A 26,536-nucleotide genomic window follows, 5' to 3' on the forward strand; every position below is an offset into this window, starting at 1 on the left:
GGATGACATATACTGTGGAAGGGAAGGCATGAAAATTAAATGTCCATTGGTGGAAGAATAGATAAAGTATGATTTATATCAAAATGAACTATCCTTTAGTCTTTTTTTTTTATTTTGAAGTGGAAATTCAAAATAGAGGATATTATATGAAAGTGAAACCAGGCAGTCACAGAACAGTTACTTTGTGATTCCACTTACATGAGGCATCTGAGAGCCGAAATAGAGAGTTAATGGCTAGGGGCTGGGCAAGAGGGAGCTGAGCTGCTATCCAGGGTATAGAGTTTCATTTGGGCAAGAGGAACAAATTCTAGGAATTTCCCATATGTCACTATGCCTAGAGTTAATAGTTGTATATGGAACACTTAAAATTTGTGAAGAAAGGTCTGGGGGGGGGATATGACACAATCAATAACATGCTTGCTAGACAAACACAAAGACAAGAGTTGGGATTTTCTGAACCCACATAAAAGCCCAGCATTGAGGACACAAGGATAGGGATCTCTGTGGGAAGCTGGTAGCTAGACGAACCACTGTTATACAGCTCCTGGCTCGGTAAGAGAAAGTGTCTCAATAAATAAAGAGGAGAGTAACCTGGACAGACACCCAACACATACCAGCCTACATACACACATGCATGCTTGCCACATACATGAATTGCAAAGATAATGCGAAGAGGGTAGATCTCATACATTCTCGGCAAAATTAAAATAAAAACTGTAAGAATTTCTGGCACCTTTTGACAATAATATTGACAGTGCAATATATCAAGACACTATTAATCTGATGAGAGAAACTTTCATCCATCTGTGAAAAGAATATTGTTGACAACCTTAATTTACTTCCCCAAGATGCCGCATGGTTCGGGAAATATTATTTTGGAATAATAACAGCTTCTGCGTGTCGGGGAATTACTATGTAGAAGGTTGTATGCCGAATTCTCCATATATATTATCATACCTGCCGAGGACTCTCCAAGACGAGTCTTGTTATTAACCCCATATTACAGATGAAGAAACTAAAGTTCAGGGAGGCACATAATAACACCTTGAAGGAAGCCGCAGTCTAATTGGCCTCCTCCCTGTCTGTCCTAAGCCCGCTCTCACTTCTACCCTGAGGTGTGCTTTCTGCCTTCATCTTGCTTGCCCCACTAACAATATTTGAAGTTACTTTCCCTCTCCTCCCATGATTTCCTTGCTTGGCTTTTAGTATTGCTCATTTCCCTGGATTTTCTTCTCCTTTTGCGGATACCAGTGCTAGTCTCCTTGACTGGTTCTTCCTTTGAGTGTTACGGTTTGCACAGCTCAACTCTTGGGTTCCCTCCGTTCTCCGTGTTGTTTTCACTGACTATTGGCTACAAACTGCATCTGTAAGCTGATCTGTTTCTAAGTCTCCAACGAGGACCTTTCCCCTGAGCCCCAAACCCTCTCATCCCACACTCCACCTCGGAGCTACCAATTATTGGTTTTTCCTCTGCTCCCACAGGTCTTTTCCCCTGCCACGTCCTAGGAATGGATTAGTCGAGTCTCGTCAATTCTATTCCAGACTCACAGAGAGGGCCCCGTGGAAGCTACATCAGGTAGCCAACAATGAATGAAGGCTGGAGAAAACTCTACAGTTCATCTTTCAAGCTTATGTGGCCGATGCCTTTCCACTTTGTGGAGAAGCTGGGAGGATGACTTTCCATTCAGTAGAGATGGTGACTGTGACGACAATGGTGTTATGGTGGAATTTTACGTATGTAGAAAATAATGAGTCTAGGTAATAAAACTTGATTAGTGTGCTTTCTGAATTAACCAACCAACTGAATTTTAGTGAGGGTAAGTGTCAGTTTACAAAGGAATAAGTACTGTTTGAAGTTAAGATAAAGCATATTATAATTAAGATTTTTCTTAAGATATATTATATATTTAAATAAGGTTAACCTGGGTCCCAAATGTCTAACATAGAAACAGGACTTCGGTACCTGGAAGTACTTTAAGAATGGATGTAGTTTACAGTGTCTTAACTTATCTATCAATAATTAAAAAAGAAAAAAAAACTCTGAAAGAAGAGACTTTTAGAACATAATTTTTGTAGAAAAGGTTTGTGTGCAAATAAATAGATACAGAAAAAGAAATCACTGAGTTCAGTCAGTAAGGTTTTGAAATAGTTTCTTTCTCCTTTCCCCTCCTGCTTAGAAGCTAGTAAAGCATTAGGTTTGACAAGAAGCTCAAACTCAAGAAGAGAGAGGCACGTGTACCGCTGGAGACTGACAGGCGGTGGCATCTGAAGGCGTTTGTCTATCCTGCTGAAGAGGCATCTTCGCAGGCTCTGGCGGAAGCTCAGGGAACTGTTTGTGGCTCTCAAGATGGTGTTCTGAACAGGGGGCTATCCGAATGGAAAGGGACGCTGTGTGTGTGTCTGGGTTAGGGCTTGGTGAGCAAGACCTTGGCAGAAATGATGGACTGCCAGTGGGTTGTGGAAACTGTGGTGTGTTAAGGGGAAAACTACTTCCTTGGTCCTGGTTAGGGGTTAGCTTCAAGGTAGAAATTCTTCGAGTTTGAGAATCTTGTGTGTAGTCTTGTTGTAGAAATGGAGTGTTGATGTCTCCAAAGTGTGCAGGGCTGGCCCTGGGGGATGCCGGTAGTGGTCTAGTGATTTTCTGTGTGTACGACACAGTCGTGCTGGATTCCTCAGAATACATTAATGTCTGGTTAGAATCCTCACTAGAACGTGTAGTTCCTTGGAGAGGTTTAAGGTTAGTAAAGTCCTCTGTACATGATGGAGTGAGTTTGTTAGTTCCTAATGAGTCTAAAATGTCACCCTTTGACTGATTGGTTATCAGGGACTGACTGTCAAAGCTCCCCTTCCTGACTGGCGGAAGGGGTGCCTAGATGGCCAAAAGTGTTCAGAAAGAGAAATGATATAGAAGGAAAAAACATAAAGAAAGTCCAAGTTAGTCAGGAGAGACACATTGTCAAAGCTGCCCTGAAGAAATCCATACATACATACTGTGCCCTGAGCAGCAGACAGAATGGCCGCTGTCAGTCCTGTAATTTTAGAATACATTACGAAGACATTGCTCCCACCCAAAATTTTAGGAATTACGCTAACCGTGGGTATATGTTATCTTGTCATGTTTTTATACCCGGAGGTCATTTAGACACATGGTTTTTAGTGTTCTGCCTGTATGGTTTTCCTAACATCTCAAAATCTCATTGTTTGTCTGACACATATTCATGCAACACATGATGTATCACTGACTCTCAACTCTGAAATCCAAACAAACAGCTTCTAGAGTTTTATCTAAAACACTACAGTAGAAGCTGGCCTACTTTTATAAGTTTTACCAGAGAATCAAGACAGAAACAACATCAACAGTCACAAAAACCTACCTGTTTTGAGCTTAAAACTCAAGCCCCATGTTCATGTTACCGTGACAGGCAAAAGCAACTAGAGAGGGCAGAAGCGTTTTAAAGCCAGGACACCAGGAATACGATTTCCAGGAGGACAAGCAAGCAGAGGGCTAGGAAATAGATACACAGCAGGCACTGAGCTGTTATTACCTGGGTTGGTGACTTTTTGTCTTGCAGGTTTGGTCGAACGCTTCTAAAACCTTTTGCTGCAAGAGAGGAATATGTGGCATCTCCGTTCAGTGTCTCTGGATTTCGACCATTGTAAGATCTCCAAGCTTTCATTAAGGGAAAACAAATCGAACACAGAAATATCTACGTTCACTTGAATTTGGTTTTCTTTTTTCTTTTCTTTTCTTTCTTTTTTTTTTTTTTTGGTGTGTTAGAAAATGGATTTGTTTTTCTAAAACTGAAATGGTCTTGATGGAATTATAATTTGTTGTGCATAACAGTGTACGGAATTTAAATTTAACATAAGTTCAATGATATGGCTGTGGATATGTAAAAAGAAAAATGGCCTTGAAATAAAGTACAGTAGTTGTTCACAATATTTTTTCTGTACCTGAGTCCGGAGAGTGAGACTCACGCCCTGAAAGAAAAACAATATTGACTTTAACTCGAGTGTGAAGCAAACCGAACGTCCTATAAACATCCTTGGCCACACGCACGGTTTTTGTCAACATTATCTCAGTCCTGAAACGGGGCACCTTAAGTTTAGTCATGAGAGGTCTGTGCACTGTTTTATTTTCAATATGCTGACCATTTCTTAACTATCTACATCTGAGGGCATCAATCAATAACTAGAACCTATAGCAAATGCTAATTTTCACACACTGTAATATCACAACCGTGTAATTTTAAGCTTATCCTGGCCCCAAATGGATATATGACTACTGAACACAGAATTAAAGGACTAAAAAGAATCTGGTTTGCAAACAATGGGAACTTTTCAGAACATTAAAGTAAGCCACCAGGTCTGTGGCTGGCCAAGGCTCATCTCTAACTATTTTTAAGTGCTGTATTAGACAGTGACTAATGTTTCAATAACTTGGCTTTTTTGTTTGTTTGTTTTTGTTTTTCACTTTCACAGAGGCAGATCTGTCCAAGATGATATTTTCATATTGTTCCCTAGAACTTAATTTTCTAATTATCCTTTCAAAGTCTTTGTTCAAACAGGAAAGCTAGACACTCTTACCTTTTACCTCATAAGCTGGGGGAAATGAATCATCGTAAATAGATTGCTTTTGGTACAAAACCAGTTTGTTTAACCACATCCGGTTATCAGTTGTCTCAGCACCTCCTAATGGCCATCTGAGGGAGTCAGTTTACACTGTTTGGTCTATTGGAGCCATAAAGCACTGATCTTGGAAAGGATTGTGAGAGTCCTTTCCTTTCCCATTCATTGTATGTTATCATAAATTGGAATAAAAATGAGGGTAATGTAATAATCCAGTAAAAATAACTTGGTAGAATTATTCATGACATATTCACTGGGTTCTATACCTAGAGTTTAAGGGGGCCTGGAATTCTCCATTTTATTCAGTCGAAAGACAGTGACTCCTCTAGAGAGAAAAACAATGCAGTGTGGGAAGGCATCTGTAGGATTCTGCTTTTGGGGCACTTAAGAAAAGAGATTAACTGACCACTGGGGTGTTACACACTGTGAACAAAGAGCAAATCTGGGGATCTGAGAAGGGCAATGAGTGGGGGGACGGCATCAATAATGGTTACACGTCTTGAGAGTAGGGAGTTTAGATTACTCTTGGTTTGATAACGTGTGCTGGGGTGAAGCGACAGAAGTCACGTCTATGGAGGTGCCAGTGATGCAGATGAGGTCGGGGAGGAAGGGTGTATGGCGTTTCATGGAAAAACTCTTGGAATACATATCCCCTCCTTGATAGTACTCGATGGCCAGCTCGCTTTCCTCACAATAGAGACCACGTTATAGGGTTGTAGAACCTGGGGAAGGGGAAACAGAGAACACTGCACCTAGCCTCACCCATGGGATACTGACAATTGTGTATGGGGCAGGCACAGATGAAACATCAAGATGAGACCACACTTAATAAAGCTCGAGCTGATGGTTTTAGTGTACATTTTGGTGAGTGATTAATTCTCTAACAACGTCGAAACATAAATTCCTGCCTCGTGAGTCCTTGTGAATACTGCTACACGATGATCCTGGACATAAAGGATCTTGATTCTTTTATTTAAAATGGAATTAAAATTTCCTTAAAGGCTTTGTGTGTCCACATGTGCAAGAGAAATATCCTTTTAAAGTTAAATCAGAGATTCAGGGCACTGCTAAAAGTCTTATTCCTAGTGACATAGGATAGGTAAGAGGTGCTAATCGCTCACACTGCTGACGTTTATTTAAGTTTCCTTCTTCTTTCCCTTTCATTAGGGTACAAGGAATTGAACCACAAGTCATGCGAGGTAAGTTTCACCACCGAGCTACATCCCTTCCTTAACTCTGATTTTATTATTTTAAATTTTGAGACGGTGTGCCAGACTTGCCTTAAACTTGCTAGATGGTCCCGGCAGCCTTAACTCTAAGTAGCTGGGGCCATACCATAGATCATGCCATCAGGACTGGCTTCGATCATTTTTCTCTATTGACTGTAAAACACTTAGCCTTTCCCGACCACTTGAATGGTATGGAATTGCTTGCAGAACAGTTTGAATCTCTCAAGTGCAATCTCTAGCTTAACCCAGTGTTCTCTTTCGCAGGTTATTTTTATAGATGATAATGGGTAGGAATTGTTAACATGGTATGGTGGCTTGAATAGGAATATTCCCCCACATACTCCATGTGTTCAAATGATTGATCCATGGGGAGCAGCAGCACTATTAGGAAGTGTGGTCTTGTTGGAGGAAGTTTGTCACTGTGGGGGCGGGCTTTGAGGTCTCAGATGCTCAAGCTATGCTGAGTGTGGTACACAGTCTCCTTTTGTTGCCTTCAGATTAAGATGCAGAACTCTCAGCTCCATCTCTACCTGCTTGCCACCATGCTTCCTGTCATAATGATGATGGACCGAACCTCTGAAACTGTAAGCCAGCTCCAATGAAACGTTTTTCTTTAAAAGAGTTGCTGTGGTCATGGTGTCTCTTCACAGCAATAGAACCCTATCAAATACACACAGTAAGTCTCTGTGCATCGGTGATCACAACTGAGATCTCAGTTGAAATGTTAAGGAAACTCACAGTTCAGGCATTCCAATTATGTGATGTGCCTTCCTTTTATTTACTTTACTTCTCCTCATTCTCATACACCTAATGCATCTAGAGAAGTCTATGCCTCTACAATGCCTTCTCGTACTTATATATACATGAACAAACATACTCAGAGTGGTTTGTAAATCCAAATAAGATCAGAGTGCATACATTGCAGCGCTTTCCGGTTATTTGCTTTGTAGAGGACAATATGAGGCTCCTGACATTTACATCCATTTGTGAGTTGGGGAAGAATGTGGAAGTTACCCTTAAAAGGCTTCTTGTTTGTTTGTTTTTTCTTTAAAAAGGCTGGTAGGACATCCTCAGTGCCAGCTGACTACCAAACACGTGTTTACAAAAACATGGAGGGACAACTGAACTTGTTTAGAAGCCCCAGCACTTTCCTCCCTCTGTTTTATAGTTAATTAATCTTCAACTTTAACCATGTCATCCAATTAAGTAACCAGTTACCAAGAGGCCTGGGTTACCTCATGAAGGGTCTAGGGACAGGCTGGGCTCCAGTTGAACTTCCACAGCTGCGGAGTCTCCAGGTTTAGCCTGTGTCTCAGGTGGAGGTCATTGCAGATGTTGAGTGAAAAAAAAGAGAGCTACCTTGGTGGATGCTGGAGTCTCACATCCTCAATTGCTTTCTGAAGGACATTTTTATCTGTGGGGTCATGGCTCTCTAAATTAATCAAGATTCTGGTATGTTCTAAAGTATGTATTAGATAGATGCAAGAAAGTCTGTTTTCTGTTTGCAACCTTTGGGGAAGAACTAAATTAATTCTCAAAGAAATGGATGATATCTTAATAAAGTATCCTGTTACTTTACTTCATGAGATAACAAAAACTTAAATAGTTAACACTTACAATTAATATATTTTTTGCAAGTGACTGGTGCTTTTACTTATATTTATAAGTGTTTGTTTTTAAGAAGGTATCAGTTTCCTTTGGCTTTTTATTTTTAGAACATAACCAGAAAGAGTAGAAGCTATTGTTGGGATTAGAAAAAAATAAGACTGAGTGGGGGACTTGAAAGGCATTTAAAATCTCTGGACACAGTCCAACAAGATGATTCTGGAAAGAGAGAGGTGAGGTGAAGCCATTCAAGTGTGACACTGTGAGTTAGTGACGTTATACCTGCAGCCAATAGGTTTGGAGAACTTTGAACTCTCTTCACAGATGTTAACGTGACAGACATGGCGGCACGTTTGCGAGCACACCCACCGCTATCTGGAAGCAAAAACATGATATAGCAGAGGCCAAGGCAACAGAGAAAGCACATGCGAATGTCATGCATTTTAAGTGAGATGTGTCAGTCATTCGTGAGAAAGATGAACAGTTGAGCATTAGTAGTCACAGAATACACCTGCGATTTTCACTCCCGTCCCCAAACTAACAAGGACAAATGAGACAAAAGTGAGCCACCAGGGGTCTGCTCAGAGAGAGATGGCAATCCTCTCAAATGCAACAGAAGGTTTTATATGAATGCTCAACGTTTGTTTTTAATGAAATCCCAGAGACAGAGCTCAATTTTGTTTACACCATATTTTTAAAATGTACACTAAGTCTAGAAACAACACAGCTAGCTTTTGGAGTTAGGGATTATTTGTATTTTAGCCTACAGTGCCGTGTTGTAATATGCATTCATATAAATAATTTAAATTTACTCTATTTTACTTATGTTTGTCAAAGACAATCAGGGTGGTTCCTAAAGGAAATCAGGGGTGAGTTATCTCGACTGAATAATTCTTGAAGTAATATTTTTCAGTTGACATATACTTCATAAAGAAACACATAACATTATGCAATTTCATGCCTTCCTACAGTTCTGAAGTGGTTATTCTAATTAAAATCAAGGGCAGCCCTGAATAGGCAAGCATTGAGATAAGCATTTTTTTTTTTGGAAAATAAATGCATTGCCCTTATAATTTTGAATAGTAGGCATGACATAATCTATATGTATGCTAAGGAAATCAAAATGTGAAGTGAAATGTGTGCAAAGGCATCAGCCATTTTCTATGCTGTGAGAAGTTGAGAAGTCCAAATTTGGAAGACAAGACTCCTAGACTGAAAGGTTAGCGTTCTATTTCTGAATAGACTTGCTCCTGCTCCCACATTCCTTGGTAATATAGCTTGTGCAATAGTTTTCCGCCCTTCTCCTCCTCATCAAATCAAAGGAACCTCAATTTTCTCTTTGGAACACACACAGAAGCATAATGTGACCAACAATATGAGAATGTAATTGTAAGAGTATAATTATTGGATGTGTCACATGTTTTTCTTATTCTTTTCTTCACAAAATACTCACCGAATTAAACCCGAGAGAGTTCAGATTAGTAAACATAGTTGGAATTATGAATGAGTTAATTACTGTTAAAGCCATAAGGCATGAGGTCAATAGAACACAAAATTGGTGTAGCTCTTCTAATAGGAAATCTAACTTAAAATTATAATATTTAGTGCAGAAACCATCAAACAGGAAACCTGAGTTAAAACACAAAATGAAAATAAGCTAATGAACAGAAATACTGTAGCTAGGACCCAAAAGAGAAAGACACGGATGGTAGAAAATTAACACTGAAAATACCTTCCACAGAACACAGCTATTTTCCATTTGCTGAAATCCTATGAGAGACAAGGTGTCTGGGAAATGGACATATTGCTACTGGACACAACATAGGATCTAGTCACTCCTGGCTGCTCTAAGGGATGCTTGGTTAAGGATGTCAAAAGTGAAAAGTGGCATCACTTTTAGAAGGATTTTATTTCCTGGTTCTTTCAACTCTTAGTGTCTGGAAATGAACAGAGGTAAAAACACTACATCTCAGAGTGAGGAGAGCCAGAGACGTGGCGTAAGCTTGGCATGTTTAAACTGGGCTGTGGTGCTCCATGAATCCACAAGGCTGTTGGAGAGTATCTTAAACCTTTGAGAAAAACAGCAGGGCACGGAAGGAAAGCTTAGACTGAAGTAGTTGAGGGTTTCCATATTGAAGGCTATGTTATATTTATTTTGATCACTTTGTATCTCTAAGAGCTAGGAGGGTGGTTACAATGTGAAAAAGCAAGCGCCCTCTGAAAGTCACTTGGAAAGTCCTGTCAGTGAACCAGAGTAGTTATGTATAATTTCATTTCACGGTCTGAGACATCCTAGGGCATGACAGGCACACACATACCACTATTAAGTAATTGTGGTTCCACTGAAAGTAAATTACTATTTTTTTTCAGTTCACGTGTGCTATTTTGTCAAGTGACTTTTAAATTGTCAGGACATAAATACTTATTATATTGTTTGCACCAAACTGCTTAATAAATAGAATTATTGGATGCTTCTTTTGGGTTTAGAAGCAGCATGAAAAAAAATACTCAGACGTTGTCACTGTGAGACAAAGAAGTGTGGGAATCTTCAGGCTAAGTAAGTGGAGACTTTCTGCTCATACTTATTAAAGAGCTTAGTTTCAAATGCTAAGCTTTCTTGAAATTGGTAGAATAGACGAGCCACTAGAAATTAATATTCTGTATTTACTTATATTTTGATATTTTATGTTATCCTTTGAAGAGGTCCTTGAGGACTCAAGATGAGGATGCTGTCTCTAACAGTTAGCTTATCCTGAAGCAGCCTGGTGCTGGCCTTCCCTTCCTGGTCATCCAGGAACTACTGCTTGGTTGAGCATCCTTTCATGGAGCTTTAAGATATCTGATTGCTATTTGCACTGCTAGAAACCACTTACACGGGTAAACTAGAGTCTAATCTATGAATTACTGAATTATCTTTCCCCATTTTGATTGTGAATTCTTATGCATTAGAAATTAACGACTCACAATTTCTGAGTGGAGATAGGACATAGTTTAAACATCTCAAAATGAAATTCGTTCTCCTTGGATAGTTTGTTGTGCATTTGATTAAGAGCAAAGATTAGATATAAAAGAATTTTTAGACCTTAGTGACTGGAAAATATGTTTTGTTGTTGTTGCTGCTGCTGCTTGTGACACACACACACACACACACACACAGAGGAACTGTTCATCTAGGTGCATGCAACTCTGTGCATGCTTCTGGAGGCCAGAGGCCAATGGTAAGGGTATCCCCATTTCTCCTTCCATCATTTTTTTTTAAAGACAGGGTCTTCCATTGTGTTTGGAGTCCTCTGACTAGGATTGGCTAGCCTGTCCAGGAACGCCAGGAGTCTCCTCTCTCTGCCTCCTAAGACTGGCACTGTGGATGGTGCTTGTTTCCATGCACAGCTTCTTATCTGGGTATTTGGGGTTTAAACTCAGGTGCCCATAACTGAGCAGCAAGCACTCTACTCAACTGACCTACTGTACCAGACCTGGCCTATTGAGTTTTTAAAAATAGTATATATCATTAATAATGGATAGATAGATAGATAGATAGATAGATAGATAGATAGATAAGGTGAGCCAATTTTATTTATTAGTTACATGGGGATCAATTGTTCCTTAATTTTGTTAGGAACTCATTTTCCATAGATAGTTTGTTGTGTATTTGACTAAGAGCAAAGATTAGATATAAAAGAATTTTTAGACCTTAGTGACTGGAAAATATGTTTTTTTTTTTTTGTTGTTGTTGTTGTTGTTGTTAGGACACCATCATAGGAATAGGAAGACGAACTGTTGAATATATTGTATACAAGCGAGGTGTGTTCAGTATATATGCCTACCTACCATAATAGGGTATGACAAGTAGGAAAATCCTAGTTTGGGAAGCTATGGGGAACTTAAGTCATTAAAGGAGATCCCTCCAAACAGTGAGTAAACCTCACTTCTTCACGGGGACAGTGTACAGGAGTGACTCTACACTCAAGCAAGCAGGCTCCTCACAGCCCATTTCACATTGTGCAGACAAAATGGAATAAGCACCGTCATTAGGCAGAGGACACTGAAGAAAAGAAAACCACTTCCAGTTGCCTCTACTTGGTTCTCCGTGAAGGTCACTCATTCTCTCTTCAACACCCTTGGCCATTGCTCCAAACACCTATCTACATGTGGGCTCCACCCTCAGGAGCCTGATGCCACAATGTTCCCTGAGGCCAGTTTGAGCAGGTTTCAGCTAGGCAGATGCCAGGGGAGGTGAACCTGGCACAAGTCTTCACACTTGATCTAGGGATTAAATCCTGGCTCTTACTAGCTCGTTGTTAATCCTTCTTCTAGACACTGATACAAGGAACTTGTTGAGAAAGAATGTCCTGGAGTTCCTTTATGCTCTGTTATGGGGCAGCTGGCTGAAACAACTTTCCAGCCATCAGCCATGATACACACACTCATAGGATTTCACTGAGAGAGTTATTTTCTTTAATTAATGTATATCACACTTTTGGGGCAATAAGGGTGAAGGTGCAATTAGAAGCCAAATGCGCCTACTATGGGAACAAAATGATGTTTTTCATGTGTTTATCAGTGATTTGTAAACTATTTTGCAATTAAAATCTCTATAACAGGATTCAGAGACATTTGTGTTAAAATATTTAGGGATATTGTATACAAGTCTAAAAATAACATGCTTACAGTTTTATGCAAAGCATGATGATGAAGAATTAATTGCGCTCATTTCGTGTGAGGCTTTGGAATTCCTATCTGCTCACTTTGTCAATATAGTTCGTAAATAGGAAAAGTTTAAATATTGTTCACCAGAGCAACTCACTTCTGAGCCTGAGATATTTTAAGCAAGAGATTTCAAATGTATAAATGTAATTTCTAGCAACTTTAAGAATTAATTAAAAAGTATAAGCATAAAGGCCTGAGATCATGGTTTAGTTGGTAAAGCCTTTCCTTCTAAGAGTGAAAACCCCCATTTGACCCTCAGAATCTACATTTAAAAAGCTGGGCACCATGAAATGTGGTTATAATTTCAGCACAGGAGTTGTGGAGACAGGGGGATACCTGGGACTCATGGGACAGCTAGCCTAGTCTAATTGCAGAGGTCCAGGTCAAAATGAGAGGCCCTGCTTAAAAACTATGGTGGCTTACAATACAAGGAATGATACTGAAATGTAACCTTTGGTCTCCCCTACACACACCCATCCACAGACACGTGTACCCATACGTGAAATCTCTCTCTCTCTCTCTCTCTCTCTCTCTCTCTCTCTCTCTCTCTCACACACACACACACACACACACACACACACACACACGCACACACACACACACACACACACTCAGAAGAAGAAAATATAAGAAAAGATCAACTATAGCAGGAAACAAAACAATTCTCCTTCAGGCTATAATTTTGGGATGCAGTGATAAGGGAATGGAATTCTCTATAAGCTCAGAGACTCTGCAAAACTTTTATGATCAATACAGCGCTGCTATGCTAACATAGGACCAAGGTGACTTCTAAAGAGCAAAGCTAAAGAGTTAGAAACTACCAGAGATGGTATACCTGTATTCATTTTCACCTTGAACGGTGTGTTATTAAAGTCTTCAGTTTTCCTGTAAGGAGAAAAACAAAAGGGTGGTAAGAGTCTGCTCACTGTCACACAGAACAAAATGCTGGGTAAGTGTTTCTGGTTTTAGGGAACCCATAACAGTGGCTCTCAATCTTCCTAACGCTGTGACCCTTTAGTACAGTTCCTTGTGATGGGGTGACCTCCAATCATCAAAGGTAATGTAAATATCTGTGTTTTCTGATGATCTTAGGCAACTACTCCAGTGAAATGGTCACTCGACCCCCCCAAAGGGGTCCTGACCCACAGGTTGAGAACCTAACCTATAAATTAACACCACTTTATCATTAATCTTCCTTAAGCCAAAGCTTAAGAAAGAGAGCATTATTTACAATTCCATTCAACTTTGGGTTCAATCATTCTTATGGTAATAAAGTTCTATTTTCATTTAATGGTGATCACTAATGGTCGAAAACAGAGGCCTACCTTCCTTCCTTTCTTCCTGGTGTTATTTCTGTCTTTGCTATAGACTATAAGTAACCTCATTCAAATCAAGCATGTGTTCTACCCAGTGACTCACACGCACAGCCTAAACTTTCATTTTGAGAAATTTAGTTTCCACGCCTAACGTACATGAGAACCTGGGGTCCAAACTCAGTACGCAAAGGAAGTTTTTGTTTGTTTGTTATAACTATCCATCCGTTCCTACAAGGACAATTCATTGTTTCATTGTTAAGTATCTTTTTCAGAATTTCAAAAGCAAACCAACCCAACAAACAAACCAACACAACCACTGTTGTCTTGAAATCATTTCCTTAGATGCGTGGATCTGTTTTCATGGGTCAATGTACTTTTGAAAAGTCATTAAAGGAAAGTTTATTTTGCTTTTTAGTTTTCAATGTATACAAGAAACACTTTTCTGGGTGTCTTAGCATTTTTTCTAGACTGTGGCATTTTTCTAAACACTAGACTGGGCAGTCTTACAGCCTGTATGGTAGGGACGCTCATGAACCCAAGAGAGTAGGCACTGGTTTGCCCAGGAGCTTTAAGACCATTCCTCCCAACATATTTATTTTAATCTCTCAGTAGCAAAGCTCTCAATATGTTCCCCTTAAATGGACAAAATAAATGGAAAAATTGCCTCGAGGGATGTCTGGGACTGTGGCTGAGGCCACTTCTAAAACAAGAAGGGGTAAACAATCCCCAGAGCAGGAGGCCTGTAAGGACATTTCCCAACTCACATTTCCCTCACAGTCCCTTCTGGCAGTGAGATGTGAGGAAGGCAGTGCTCACAGCAGAGCAATATTCGCTGATGCAGAGGCCACTGTGGAAGGAGGGCTCATCGGCAGAACACAAAAGATGCTAAGTTCTAAAACAATGTTTCTGAACCAAGTAGAGAATCAAGACCAAAGAGTGTCATTAGAATCCAATGCAGATATTTGCAAACACCAGACTCCCAGCAAAGGAGGATTGTGTAGAACAAAGAAAGAAGCCACACATCCTTGGGCTGTTCATTTTTAAAGCGATGTATCCTGTTACCTCTAAGGGTAATTTGTTAGTTTTTATTTTAACTTTATATTGTGTTAGTTGTCAAAACATTAAATGACTAACTTCCCAATCAGGCAAGACACTCGGAGGTTCTTAAAGATGAGCCTTCCTGTTTGCATGCTAAGAACAACCTGAAACCAAGGCTTCTTGGGCGACTAATAAAAATGCATGATTCTGTCTCCCTTGTTTGCACAAAAGCCATTAACAATCCCACTGCTGAGAACTCTATTTAAGCAATTCAAGCTACAGAGAATCCAATCTCTCTTTTGTTCTGTGCTGAAAAAGTGTCTTTGGTGGCACTTGCATAATGGGTGCAGGTTATTCTGGAAGGCATCAAATTCCTAGAGTGTTTGTGTGCAGCTAGAAATGACAGCACTTCAAGTATTTTCTTAACTTGGAATTGAACTAGGGCCAAGATTATGACAATGGACTATAAAATAGAAATCATTCACCCAAAGAAGGCAGTCCATAGAACAAGAGAGCCTGGTGTAGTAATGGGTCAGAATAATTTTTATGGGTTGTGTGGGCCGGATTTACTTAAATCAGTTCTTTACAAAGCTGAAACATCATACCAACTCAGGATATGCATGGCAATGAGTTTGTTTTACTTAGAGGTAAAAATAGAACTAATGTTTGTTTCAGTATGTTTATGGCAGGGGGTTGGACTGCTTATTAATACTTCATCAATGACAGGACAACATGTCAAAAATCTAATGGATTGTCCCCAACTGTCTTTCCCTTAATGTTATTGTTTTGGGGAACAGAGCCTTTGTTTACAAGGTGCATCGGAAACTAGATTGCAATTTTTTTTTGAGTTGGGGTTCTGAGAGGGTGGATCACACCTGCATATCAACAGAACTGTGGACACAGACATAATTATGCTTGAATTGGTTACTACTATTATTATTGTGGTTAGTCATCATAAGACATACATTCTGAAGAACAGCAGAAATAACATCTTTCCTCCAGTTTGACCCAGGAATTCTGGGTTATTATAAAACGGGGTTGAACCATCAAGGTCATAGATCAAGTGACAGAGTTAAACTTGAGTTGAAATTTAAAGTTTCCCCATAACACAGTTTTAATCACCCAGACTGATAGAGCTATCTGGAAGTAATATACTATTTATTACTGGCTTTTGTACTATTTAGATGCAAGTACTCCGATAGTCTACACAGCGGGAAACTCTGTAGGACACTAGATTGTTCAGAGATGTATGTTAAGCACGAGGATGAGCACTGCCACACAGTAAGGATCTATGGCAGATTCTAACTTGTACTGTATGTGTTCTGTGAAATGACCCCTTTCGTGTCCCGCTTGCTGGTTAAAATCCTCTAAGAGATCAGTGCCCTTTCCTTTTCCTCTCTGTGGCATGATGACAAGTATTCAAAACTGCTAAATTAGTTCACCTCTCAATCGCTTCTCAATTACAGCCAAATGGCTTAGTTCAGGTTGACATTTAGCATTACTTACTTGCGAGACTATGTCAACACGCTGCTCTGAGATATTTACAAGAAAATACCAATCATTTCAGTCCTTTACCTCTCCTGAGTTTTGAAAAGCAAAAACACACCGTTAACTGCCTTTCTGAACACTTCCTCCAAATTGTTCCCCTATATGAGATCAACTCCTCTGCCTCTGAGTGGGCGGCTAAAGAACTTATCACAGTAGATAGTAAGGGCAGGATGTTCCCTGCCTAGGAATGCTACCTCCCACTATTCCTGAGCTAATGGACCTTGACTATGGTCTCGCAGCAGTAATAAGGCAGATTAGACACTGCGCTGGGGTCCAACACATTCAACATCATTTTCAGGAATGAGAAGAAATAATTATCAGTACTAAAGAGGCAAAAGGTCACAGAGCCATCAAAATTGTGATTTTTTTATAAGAACATATATCATTCTTTTAAATCATATTAATGTACTTGGACAAAAATTCTGAAAGAAAATCATGTGTTGAAGGAATTCTGTAACTGTTCTTTTGGGATTGTCACCATTGTCACAATATGCCCAAAGACATATTGAAGAAAGAAGTCAACAATAGTTAGGTAAGACTGGCTGGTGTCCTTCCAATGCTTCAAAGTCAGCATCCGGGGTCGAGGAGGTGGCTCAGATGGGAAACTGCCACATGCAGTGACACCACAGTGATCGTTGAGGCTCTCAGGCCAGTCAGTCCTCCCCACTGATGAAATCTAGATTCAGTGAGGACCTGCCTTAAAAATTAAGGTGAACTATAACTGAAGAGGACACCAATGTTAACCTCTGGCCTCCATAGACAGATGTGCATGGCACACGGGTATGCACATGTGCACAAATGTGTGTATCACATATAAGTAGTTACGCCCTATACACACATGAAGTCGGGCAAATAGTCTAAATGAACATTGATTCTATTTTGCCTGGTTCCATGAAATATTGCTTCGGCATCCTACTTTCCCCAGTGTCATTTACTTTTATAATCCTCTCAGATAATTAGAAGATACCTCTAAATGCTTTAATTGCACATTTTCCCCCTAAGACAACCATTTGTTCAATTTAACAGTACAGTTCTAGGAAAATTACACAGGCTTCTGTTACATAAATCAAAAGTCAAATAGACTCTTCATGAAAATAAAGGTGGTGAGTCAGGCACTCAAAGATTGCATACCGTGCATTAGAACAGTTCCGCAACATGGTGACTGTGACCTGAATAGTACTGGAAGGGACGCCGCTGTGGTCTGAATACAGTTTGTGCCTCCTAGAGCTTCGTGTATGAGAGTTAACGTTCACTGTGGGTTACCAACAGTGTAGAGACTTCCACTGTGGTGTTTAGAGCTCTAGCTCTAGGTGAAGTGATTAGATGACATAAGGTCATTAGAATGGAGTTCTCACAACTGGATCCTGGTGGTTTCCTCAGGAGAGGGAAACAGATCCGAAGAGTCCCAGACAATCCACGTAGTCTTTGTTTCTTGCCATGTGTTAATCTAAGCTGCTTCCCTAAGACTTGAAACGTGTTAAAGTAAGCCTTGCTTTTTACAAATCTCCCAATCTGTGATACTGATTAGAAAACATTCTAATATGGGGAAGACATGAGGAGGTGGGGCAAGGAGGGCTGGATTCGAAAGAGGTCAACTTTGAAGGAGCGATACAATGTTATTTCCTTTATGGCCAACATCTTCAACAGATGCAATGAACCAAATCTTCCTTTTCTTCTACTGGCAGATGAACAGCATATATCCCATTCCCCAACATATAAAATATGTTAAAGCAGACTTTCACCCTTTGGCTATGTTATAAGAAAGTAACTGGAATTTCCTGAAAGGGCATCGGGCATTGTGTTACTTCAGAACGAGGCAGGCTAAAATGGTTTATCAGATGATCTGTAAGCATTCTCCAATCTTCCAATCACCCCACCCCAAGTTGGCAGCTTGCTAGGCTTGAGAAGAAAGTCTGTTGTTGGGGTGGGCAGCTTTTCCATTTAGCTAGGACATTTTTCTTTTTAAAAACATTGCCATAAATAAGATAAGACAAACTTCGGGAAGCATTTGGAGCCCACTTAGTTTAACGAGAGTCAAGACTCCAAAAGCCGAGTGGTATGAAAAGGTAGCGATGTTCAGCCTGACACTTTAGAACCCTCAATGGCGGCTGCAGAAGATGTTTGTAAACATGACATGGTGGGCTGTGTGACGAGTGGAAGAGTTCTAACATCCTCGGTGAGACTGCTTCTCTTTCTGTCACTGCATGAGAAGCACATATTCCTTCCCTGAGGGGAGCATCTTTGATATTGTAAAAAACTAGTTTTTAAAACGGTGTACTTTGTAGAATTTCCCTCCTCTGGGACGCTTTACACCCTCCCTTCTGGCTTTTATGTATTAATATCACAAATACTCTGACATTAAAACATCATTCCATCTGGATGGTTTGGTTTCCCAAATTTCATACTTCAGGACATAAATCGAGACAAACATTAAGTGTTTTAGTAAGTGTATATAATTTTTTTCCCTGAATTCCAATCCTGTACTTTCTGTTAGAAAACAGATTTTAGAGAACAGATCTATAAGGATTTAAAAAAAATAAAGTTTTTTTTCCACAATGACAGAGTAACTGACACTTGAGAGGCAGCTCAGCTTTCCGGAGTCTTAATAAAAACAAAAACAAAAACAAAAACAAAAACAAAAACAAAAACAAAATGTGTCATTCTTCAAGGCATCCTGAACGATGTCTGAAATCAAGACCAAGCCCTCTTAAACCTCACAGCATGGTCTTAATTAAATACTGGATCATGGGGGATAAGGGGGAAAAAAACACAATGCGAGAGGAACGTGCGATTGAAATCCCAACTGGTTAATGAATAAGATGGGGACTGTTAACCTAGAACCACATCAGTCTTCTAAGACCAAGAGTGAATAATGGGCCGCCTGAGACAGATTGCTTTCACCCAGCTACTGTGCTAACCCATATGGAAAGAATTACTCCAGTTCCTCAAAGTCCAGGCCCTCGGCTATCGCTACTTTTTCTATGAAAACCCCCAAAATTTAAAAAGTATCTTTCCTCTACAATACCTCCGTGGCAATGTTATGCTACCTAATTATGATTGTAAAATAATCCCATGTATTGCTAATTGATGGTTAAAGACGCAGTCACGTGTTTCTTCTGATTTAATGCACCTGTTTCCTGGACACCTGAGAAAACATTTACACAACTTGGCAATGACAAGGTTTATTGTCCAGTTCTAGTATTATTAGGAATATGTGTTGAAAACCCATTTGCTACCTGGGATTTGAATTTTGATGAACGACTAGTACAAAATTAACCTAGCTGGTTAGTTTTTGTGTTTCGATATTGTATTTCTTATTAAGTTTATTCAGAATGAAACTATATTCAGTCCCTTTGTACATATTTTATAATTGGTCAACTGGCTCCACTTAGAAAACCCAAGGAGGGAACAATGGGTCAAAGGTGGAGGGAAAAAAGCCATGTGAAGATATATAAAACGTATCAAAATGTATTTATGATAGTTTGTTAGACTATGTAGCATAGCATCCCACTGACTTTATGAACTTATGCTATAATGCAGATGACTTATATTTTCATTATATATTTATTAGAGAGTAATTAACCTCTAATATCAGAAATGCGGTATTATTGTCACGTCTCTTCTGGAGTATGTCTAGAACTTAGCAAGAAACCCACCAAGATTCTTGTAGGAAGTCCCTGGGTGCCTTGTGTTCAGGAGAAATAAAAGGAAAAGAAAGACTCATTTCAAGAAATTCCTCTTTCTGATTATGTGATTATCTGACATTTTTCCTTTGAAAGGAACACAATAAGGAATATTCATTGGTACTGTAGAGGGAATACTGATGAGAGAATAAAAATAATAGACAAATAACTGTGACAACATTAAGTTTTAGCCAAAGAAAAGACGAACTCCTTCAAGGTGGCTAAAGTAAACACGATGGTTTGGTGAAGGAGATTAGACTGCCCTCTAAACTGACATGGAGTAAGTCCAGGGGACTCAAGAGACTGTGTGCTTGGTAGAACACGACTGTTTTAAAATGTAATTAAAACAGTATATAAATCAACTGTGTTTTTTTTTTTAATAAATCAAGGTTGTGATCCTACTGTGCTGACATGCTGGGCCCACTCACATCATGTTAAAAAGTTTCTTCATTTATGCACAGGACGTTCTGGTAGGAAAGCAAGTTTAAGCAGGCTTTGAAGGTGTTTAATGAATGCCGGCAGGGAGTTGGTGAGGACACAGGCAACATGGTGAAGACACTATGGTGAGCTGTCAGCCAAGTTTTAGCAGCCATGGGAAATACTATTGGTGGGCACTCAGGCTGTCTTTCAATTTCAGAGAATTCATGCCAGTGGACCTTTAGGACAACCCTGAGTTTAAGCAATACAGTATCCAGATGTGACTGTACCTTAATGCTGGGTTCTCAGAAGAAGCATAGTTACCAACCCTCCCTTGAAAGAATGTAAATAGGTTCATGCTAAAACCAAAGGCTTGAAGATTTATGTGTACTGAAACAAAGTGGGATTTTACATTTATTGCTCTTTTGTTCAGAAAAATGCCCAACCCAAACAACCGGACTTCTAGTGCTTAGGCAGCTCATGAGTTCCCGGCATGGCTTCCTTGTTTATACCTAATATAGTCCTTCATACCTTACCACTATTTAAAGCTAATTCTGCACTGCCTGTCACTCAGCCCACCAAAAATAGGCAAGGAAAACAACATACAAATTTTCCCTTAAATTGTGCCCTGGAGAAACTCCACACTGAGATAGTTAAATAGTAATGGACAGAAAGTTCTACTAAGATTTTTGGCATTTTTTAATATATACAAGTAAATCTTACTTTGTTTGATATCTACGAGTCATCTGTCCCCTCTCCATCTACAAAAACTCTCTGCTACTTTTTAAAAATCCCTCATGTTTATGACTCTTGGAGAGGCAAGAAAGCTCACTTTTTAGATTCCTGAATGGATGAGGCCATTAAGTCTTCCCATCTGCCATAACCTGGTTGCATTTATGCGGGTGCCACTGAGGCATGGGCATGGGATTCCTTGATTCCTGGGATTCTTGGGTGCATGGACTCTACCGCAATGTGCAGGGACTTCTTCAGGTTCCCGGGTGGAAGTGTGTCTGTCTGTCGGGAAACTTGAGATACCCTGAGAATCACCAAGTTATCATCATTTTCTAATGAAAATACAAGCATTTCTTTATTGTGATGTAGCAGGGAACAATGGAAACTCAGAATCTGTGCTGGGATCATGCATGCTAACACTGACTTTCACAGCATGTCTGAGGAGAGTGGTCACTTTTCAGAAGTACCTAGATAATTTCTAATTTATTCTGTTATCATGAATGTGATGACTCTCTGTACTTCTTGGGTTATGGCTGAGGGCCAGTGATGTCACTTATTGGGGAGGAAGTAAAATATACGGGCAGCTCAAAGATAGCTCTTTCTTACAGAACCAGCTACTTCACAGATGCTAACACACACGTGCGTGCGTGTGCACACGTACGCGTGTGTGTGCACGCGCGCACGCACACGCACACACACACACACACACACACACACACACACACACCTTAACAGAATTGGACAGAATCCAACAAGTCAATTTTTAGGGAGCTTTCAGGCACATGTTCCTATATAACCTTTTGTTTTAGTTTGTTTTTCAAGACAGAGTTTCTTTGTGCAGCCTTGGCTGTCCCGGAATGTGCTCTGAAGACCAGGCTGGCCTCAAACTCAAACTATTGCTGTCTCCCGGGTGCTGGGATTAAAGACGTTTGTTCACCATCACTGCTCAACTAGTCTGTTATCCTACCACTAGAGTGGGTGTCCTGTTAATGTGGCCCAGAGGAAAAACCCCAAACAAAGCAAAACAAAACAAAACAATGGCTAATCTGAATCAACGGCTAGATTACAACACAAGTCAGTTTCATTGTAACATTTTTGTAGATTGTATTCTTCTTGTTCTTATTCATGCCCCTCCCTCCCACTTTGGGTCCCTTCCCTTCCTTCAACCGCACTGATTCTGGCTTCCCGTCACATGTGTCCTTTATCTTTTGTTTTGTCCCCTACTTGGATCCCTCCTCCCCTCATGCTCCCTTCCTACTGGCATCACCCCTGCACACACCCATACACTCACAAAAGCAAAACCTAGAAATTCAAGTAAATATGACTTTTAGTGTGTAACATGAAAGGCTTGTTTTAAAGCACAGGATCCTATCATCTGAGATATACTAAATCAAGGAAAGTACAGAGTCGACAAATATCAACTGAGAGTTTGACGCCGAGTGCTGTGCCCCACTGACCGTGATTACGTACCCCAAACAGAAGCTAGCTAAGTCAGTCTTAACGAGTCATTTGCTTATTAAAATCCACAAGGAAAAGATTATTGAAGACTCATATTTTGGATAGGACCGGGTTTAGATGGGACATGTGTTAATGACAGTCTACAACAGTTAAGCTGTCCTCATGGCTCCAGCTTAACTCCAGAAATAAGGTCTACAGGCCACCTCTATATATAACATGTTTCTATTTTCTCAAGTGTCTTCCCCTGGGGTTCTTAATTTGAGAATTTATGTGTTAGATAGGATCCATTTTACAAATCCACACTTTAAAAAGGAATGAACTTCAGTCCATAAATTATCATCACATTGTAAAAGCAGGAGGGATATTGGGAGTGACAGGAATTATTAATTTTCTTGGTATTCTGTTAGAGTCGACAGCAGAGACGTTCTCTGGAACTAATAAATCAAACGTAGTTTACCGTCCCAAATGTCACATTCTTTGCACAGCTCCTATTTAAAGAGCAAAGTCTACTGATTTTGAGAAAACAGAGTAAGAACATCGGAGCACATTGTATTTCTGACCAATGTTTTCATCACATCTTCTTACTGGCAGAGTCCGCCGTGTCATCGCTTGCTAAATTACAGAAGCATGGGGAGCCTGGTGGCATTTGAAGCTATTTTTCATGTGGGTGACTGCTATGCTGGGTTTTGGAAACAATAATCAAAGTCTGTGACCCAAAAATGTCAGCCTGTTCCCCCCTGTATAACGTTTGGAATTAGACTGGTAACTTAAAACAAGTTATGATTTATTGTACTTGGCTAAATTTTAATGCAACCCTATAGCGCATGTATCAAAAAAATACTGGTAGGAGACAGATCAGGGAGAACATGAGGAGTTATGAATTGTGGAATGTTTATATTGATGAACACCAAGCCCAGAAAATTAATGCTCAAATGGGTCCCATGGGTCTTATTTTAAGAACTACATAAAATGGTCTGCACATAAGATGTCAATTTATGTGCAGCAAATGGTTTTTTAAAGGCCTGTGTGTAATTTAAGAACGTATAGTCGTGGTCTGCCAAAGAACCTAATTTTCAGTATCTACAAAAGCAAAGCCACTGGCTTAGCCCAGTTTCTATGCTGTGTCTAAGCTTGAATTCAAAAGGGATTCATATTCACTTCTCATGCTGTTCTGAGTAAGATATTCCTTTCCCCTCAAATTCTTTCCCTACAAATCCTACAAATCCATCTTCCAGACACCTCCCATCTCAGGGATTATTCATTATTCATTTAATTATTAGTCCAACATTGTAAATGCTCATCTTATCTCAGACCCTGTGTAAACTGAATCTTGGGGTTTTCTCCTTAGTATGACATTAGCTCTCAGCTACGTATTTCTTTGGAAGTAAAATAAAAGAGGATATAAGCATTTCTAGTCCTTTTGGTTTCGTAGAAGTCAAAGGCAGATTAAGCATAGTCTAGCACATGGGGCGGAAGAAGTGGGAACAAACAACCAATTAATGGTGACGTAGAACAAATGCTACTGTCTACTGCCCCGTGAGAATAAGGAATATGTAGTAGGTAATCTACAGGTTGAGCATGAGAGGAGGCAGCAGGATGCAGAACAGTGTGAGCAGATGACTGTTATCACTTGTCTTGGGGTGTTCCAGGCCCCTTTTCATTGCACTTTAAGTGGTTTGGGCTCCCTCTGTGGTGTATTGCTAAGAGCACAAGGTAAGCCCTTGAGTCGACCTCAGAACCTCCAAAGTCTGTCCCATAGCATCCTCCGAAGTTCATGAAACCGAAGGAAGCACATGAATACAACTTTCCTTAATCTTGTATATATTGTTACCCAGTCACCCATAATAAAATCCAGTCAAACTGCATTTCCATTCATACATACAAACACAAAGTCAGGAAGCACATAGGGCGTGTCTTCACTTTGTAAGGCCCAGGACAGCCACGGAACCACCCACGGAGGCCGGTAATATTTTTATTTATCTTGATTCTGACCACTTTGTCCAAGGAGGGAGGGAAGGAGTCTTCATACGAGTGAGTCACACTTCAGTTGTAATCACCGGAACACTTGGAGATGAAATCATTGTATTCAGCTGAACCAACATTATAAAAAGTAAATTACTCCATATATATTTGGAATAAGGCTAACTTAGCTATTTTGAGCATTTCCTGGAATTATCTCACCCATTCTTTCTATGCTGTGTTATGCTCATATGTTTTCTTCCTTTCTGGTACTTTCGTGGTCATGTTAACGAAGAGGAGAAGGAAGAAGAAACATGTGGCTTTGGTGACTTTCAAATCTTTATGGCAAAGAGAAAAAAATGCCAGGGAGCACCATCCTGATTCAAGCTGCTTTGAAGACCATATAATGTTATCATCATTCTAATGTTTATAATGCGTCCTATTTATTAAGATATCAATTTTGAATATTACTTCTGGTTCTCCGGTGTTTATTTCTATATCTGTCTCTGTGTAGATGAATGAATGTATATTTTTATACATATATATATATACTTGTATACATACAGATTTTCAGTATATATGAACACAAAATATAAACAGAAGATGATTTTATACTAAGCTTGAGTCTCTCCTTTGTCAAATGTTTTGACTCAGTCCCTGTAAACTCTTCATCTTTTTACTTTCCAGTAAGAGGAAACTAAACTCACGATAAAGCAGTTTATATTTTCCTGGCTTGAAGTGACAGATTTAAAAGAAGGGCTAACCTTCAATACTAGAGTAAGAATAATTTTTGGCAATTCTCCCTCTCTAATTTGTCAAGTGTTTGTAACATATTATGTTACTTTTAGAATGCACTTTTATTAGTGGTTAAATGAAATGAAAGAAGCATATTAGTAAATTATAACATGTACACACACACACACACACACACACACACACACACTCTCCACACATTTAGAATAATGCCATAGAAAAGTTGATGCACTCTTCTTTAAACATAAGCCTTTCATTCCTCTTCTCTAGTCTCTTTGATGTCTCCAAATCTTGTCTCTCCCCTCTAAACCCAATTTCCTTGCTTTCCAAAGCTCACTTCAAGCATTCAAACTTCTTCATTATGCGACTGTAACAGGATAAGCAAGAGGAATTGTTCTATTATCAGCTGAACGGTTCTAAAGCATCTGCTTTTGAACAGATCTGCATTTATCTGCGGTTATAAAATGATTTGTGTTTTCTCTATGTTTATCTCTTAATTACTCCCCTTCTATGTGATGCTTGCATTTGTGTTATGGATACCACAGTCTACCACTGACTTTTCTTTTTGCCTTTGTTTCCTGTATATGTTGCACAGTTGGTCTCGTGTGGGTAGAGCCTTGTCTCATGCACGTGTGTTATGTACGGGTGGAGTCTACCAATGGGAAACTGAGCAGGTACCAGTCTGCTGCCCATACTTAAAGGAAGACACCATCAGAGCAGTAGAGAAAGAAGATGTATTGCCTGGTAGACTTTAGAGAAAACCGACTCCGTGGCCAAGAAATGGTATGCTTTCTCAGATGCAAAACTGAGTTAAGGCTCTGTTCTTAACTTGCAAATGAATACATGTAAGGCTAATTAGATATTCTGGCAAATCCTGAAACTAATTTAGTGGATTCTACAATTAAACAAAACAGTGATTGTCTAATAGACCTTGACTTTTTTTTTTTTAACAAACATTTAGTGTTTCAAATTCAATGAGGGGCATGTGCAGAAATTTAAAGGTCGAGCTAATATTTCAGTTCAAGTGATATGATGGTTAATCTTGCTAGGATGTATAATCACCATGGAAACACACTTCAGGATATATCTTTGAGGGAAATTTTAGACGGAGATAATCGAGATTGGTAAACCTGCCCTGAATGGGCTCGGTTCCATTTCATGGGAAGGGGTCCTGGGCTCAATAAAAAGATGAACCGAGCACAAGCAGTCATTGTTGCCTACCTCCTGACTCTGTATTCAGTATGGCTGCTTACTTCAAGTTCCTGCAGTCATGGCTTCCTCATCATGACAGGGTGTGCTTTCAAATTAGGAGAAAACCAAAACTACAACAACAAAAACCAAAAAGCAAAATTATCTTCCTTCCTTAAACTGATTTTTTCCAGGTACTTCATTTCATCAGCAAGACAAGTAACATATGTATGTGCATGTGTATGTGTATGTGTATGTGTATGTGTATGTGTAT

At 39.6% G+C, this 26,536-nt stretch overlaps 2 protein-coding genes across 48 annotated transcripts in view; one reads left to right on the forward strand and one right to left on the reverse strand.

Annotated features, from left to right (window-relative positions):
- Erich1 (glutamate-rich 1) overlaps positions 1-26,536 on the forward strand; it is a gene marked incomplete at its 5' end in the record, with an annotated part of 52,793,804 nt that overhangs the window by 23,744,389 nt on the left and 29,022,879 nt on the right.
- Sorbs2 (sorbin and SH3 domain containing 2) overlaps positions 1-26,536 on the reverse strand; it is a 190,917-nt gene that overhangs the window by 73,433 nt on the left and 90,948 nt on the right. For 12 of the 48 annotated variants that reach the window (XM_087587373.1, XM_087587367.1, XM_087587344.1 and 9 more), the window contains 4 exons: positions 13,006-13,055; positions 7,746-7,838; positions 3,955-3,981; positions 3,546-3,601 (listed from right to left, as the gene is read on the reverse strand). In XM_087587373.1, the coding sequence (XP_087443499.1) occupies positions 3,546-3,601; positions 3,955-3,981; positions 7,746-7,838; positions 13,006-13,015 (186 nt within the window). In that variant the 5' untranslated portion in view covers positions 13,016-13,055. 48 annotated transcript variants of the gene reach the window in all.

The sequence above is a fragment of the Rattus norvegicus genome, chromosome 16 (genome assembly GCF_021556685.1).
Source record: "Rattus norvegicus strain SHRSP/BbbUtx chromosome 16, alternate assembly SHRSP_T2T, whole genome shotgun sequence".
Classification (NCBI taxonomy): Eukaryota; Metazoa; Chordata; class Mammalia; order Rodentia; family Muridae; genus Rattus; species Rattus norvegicus.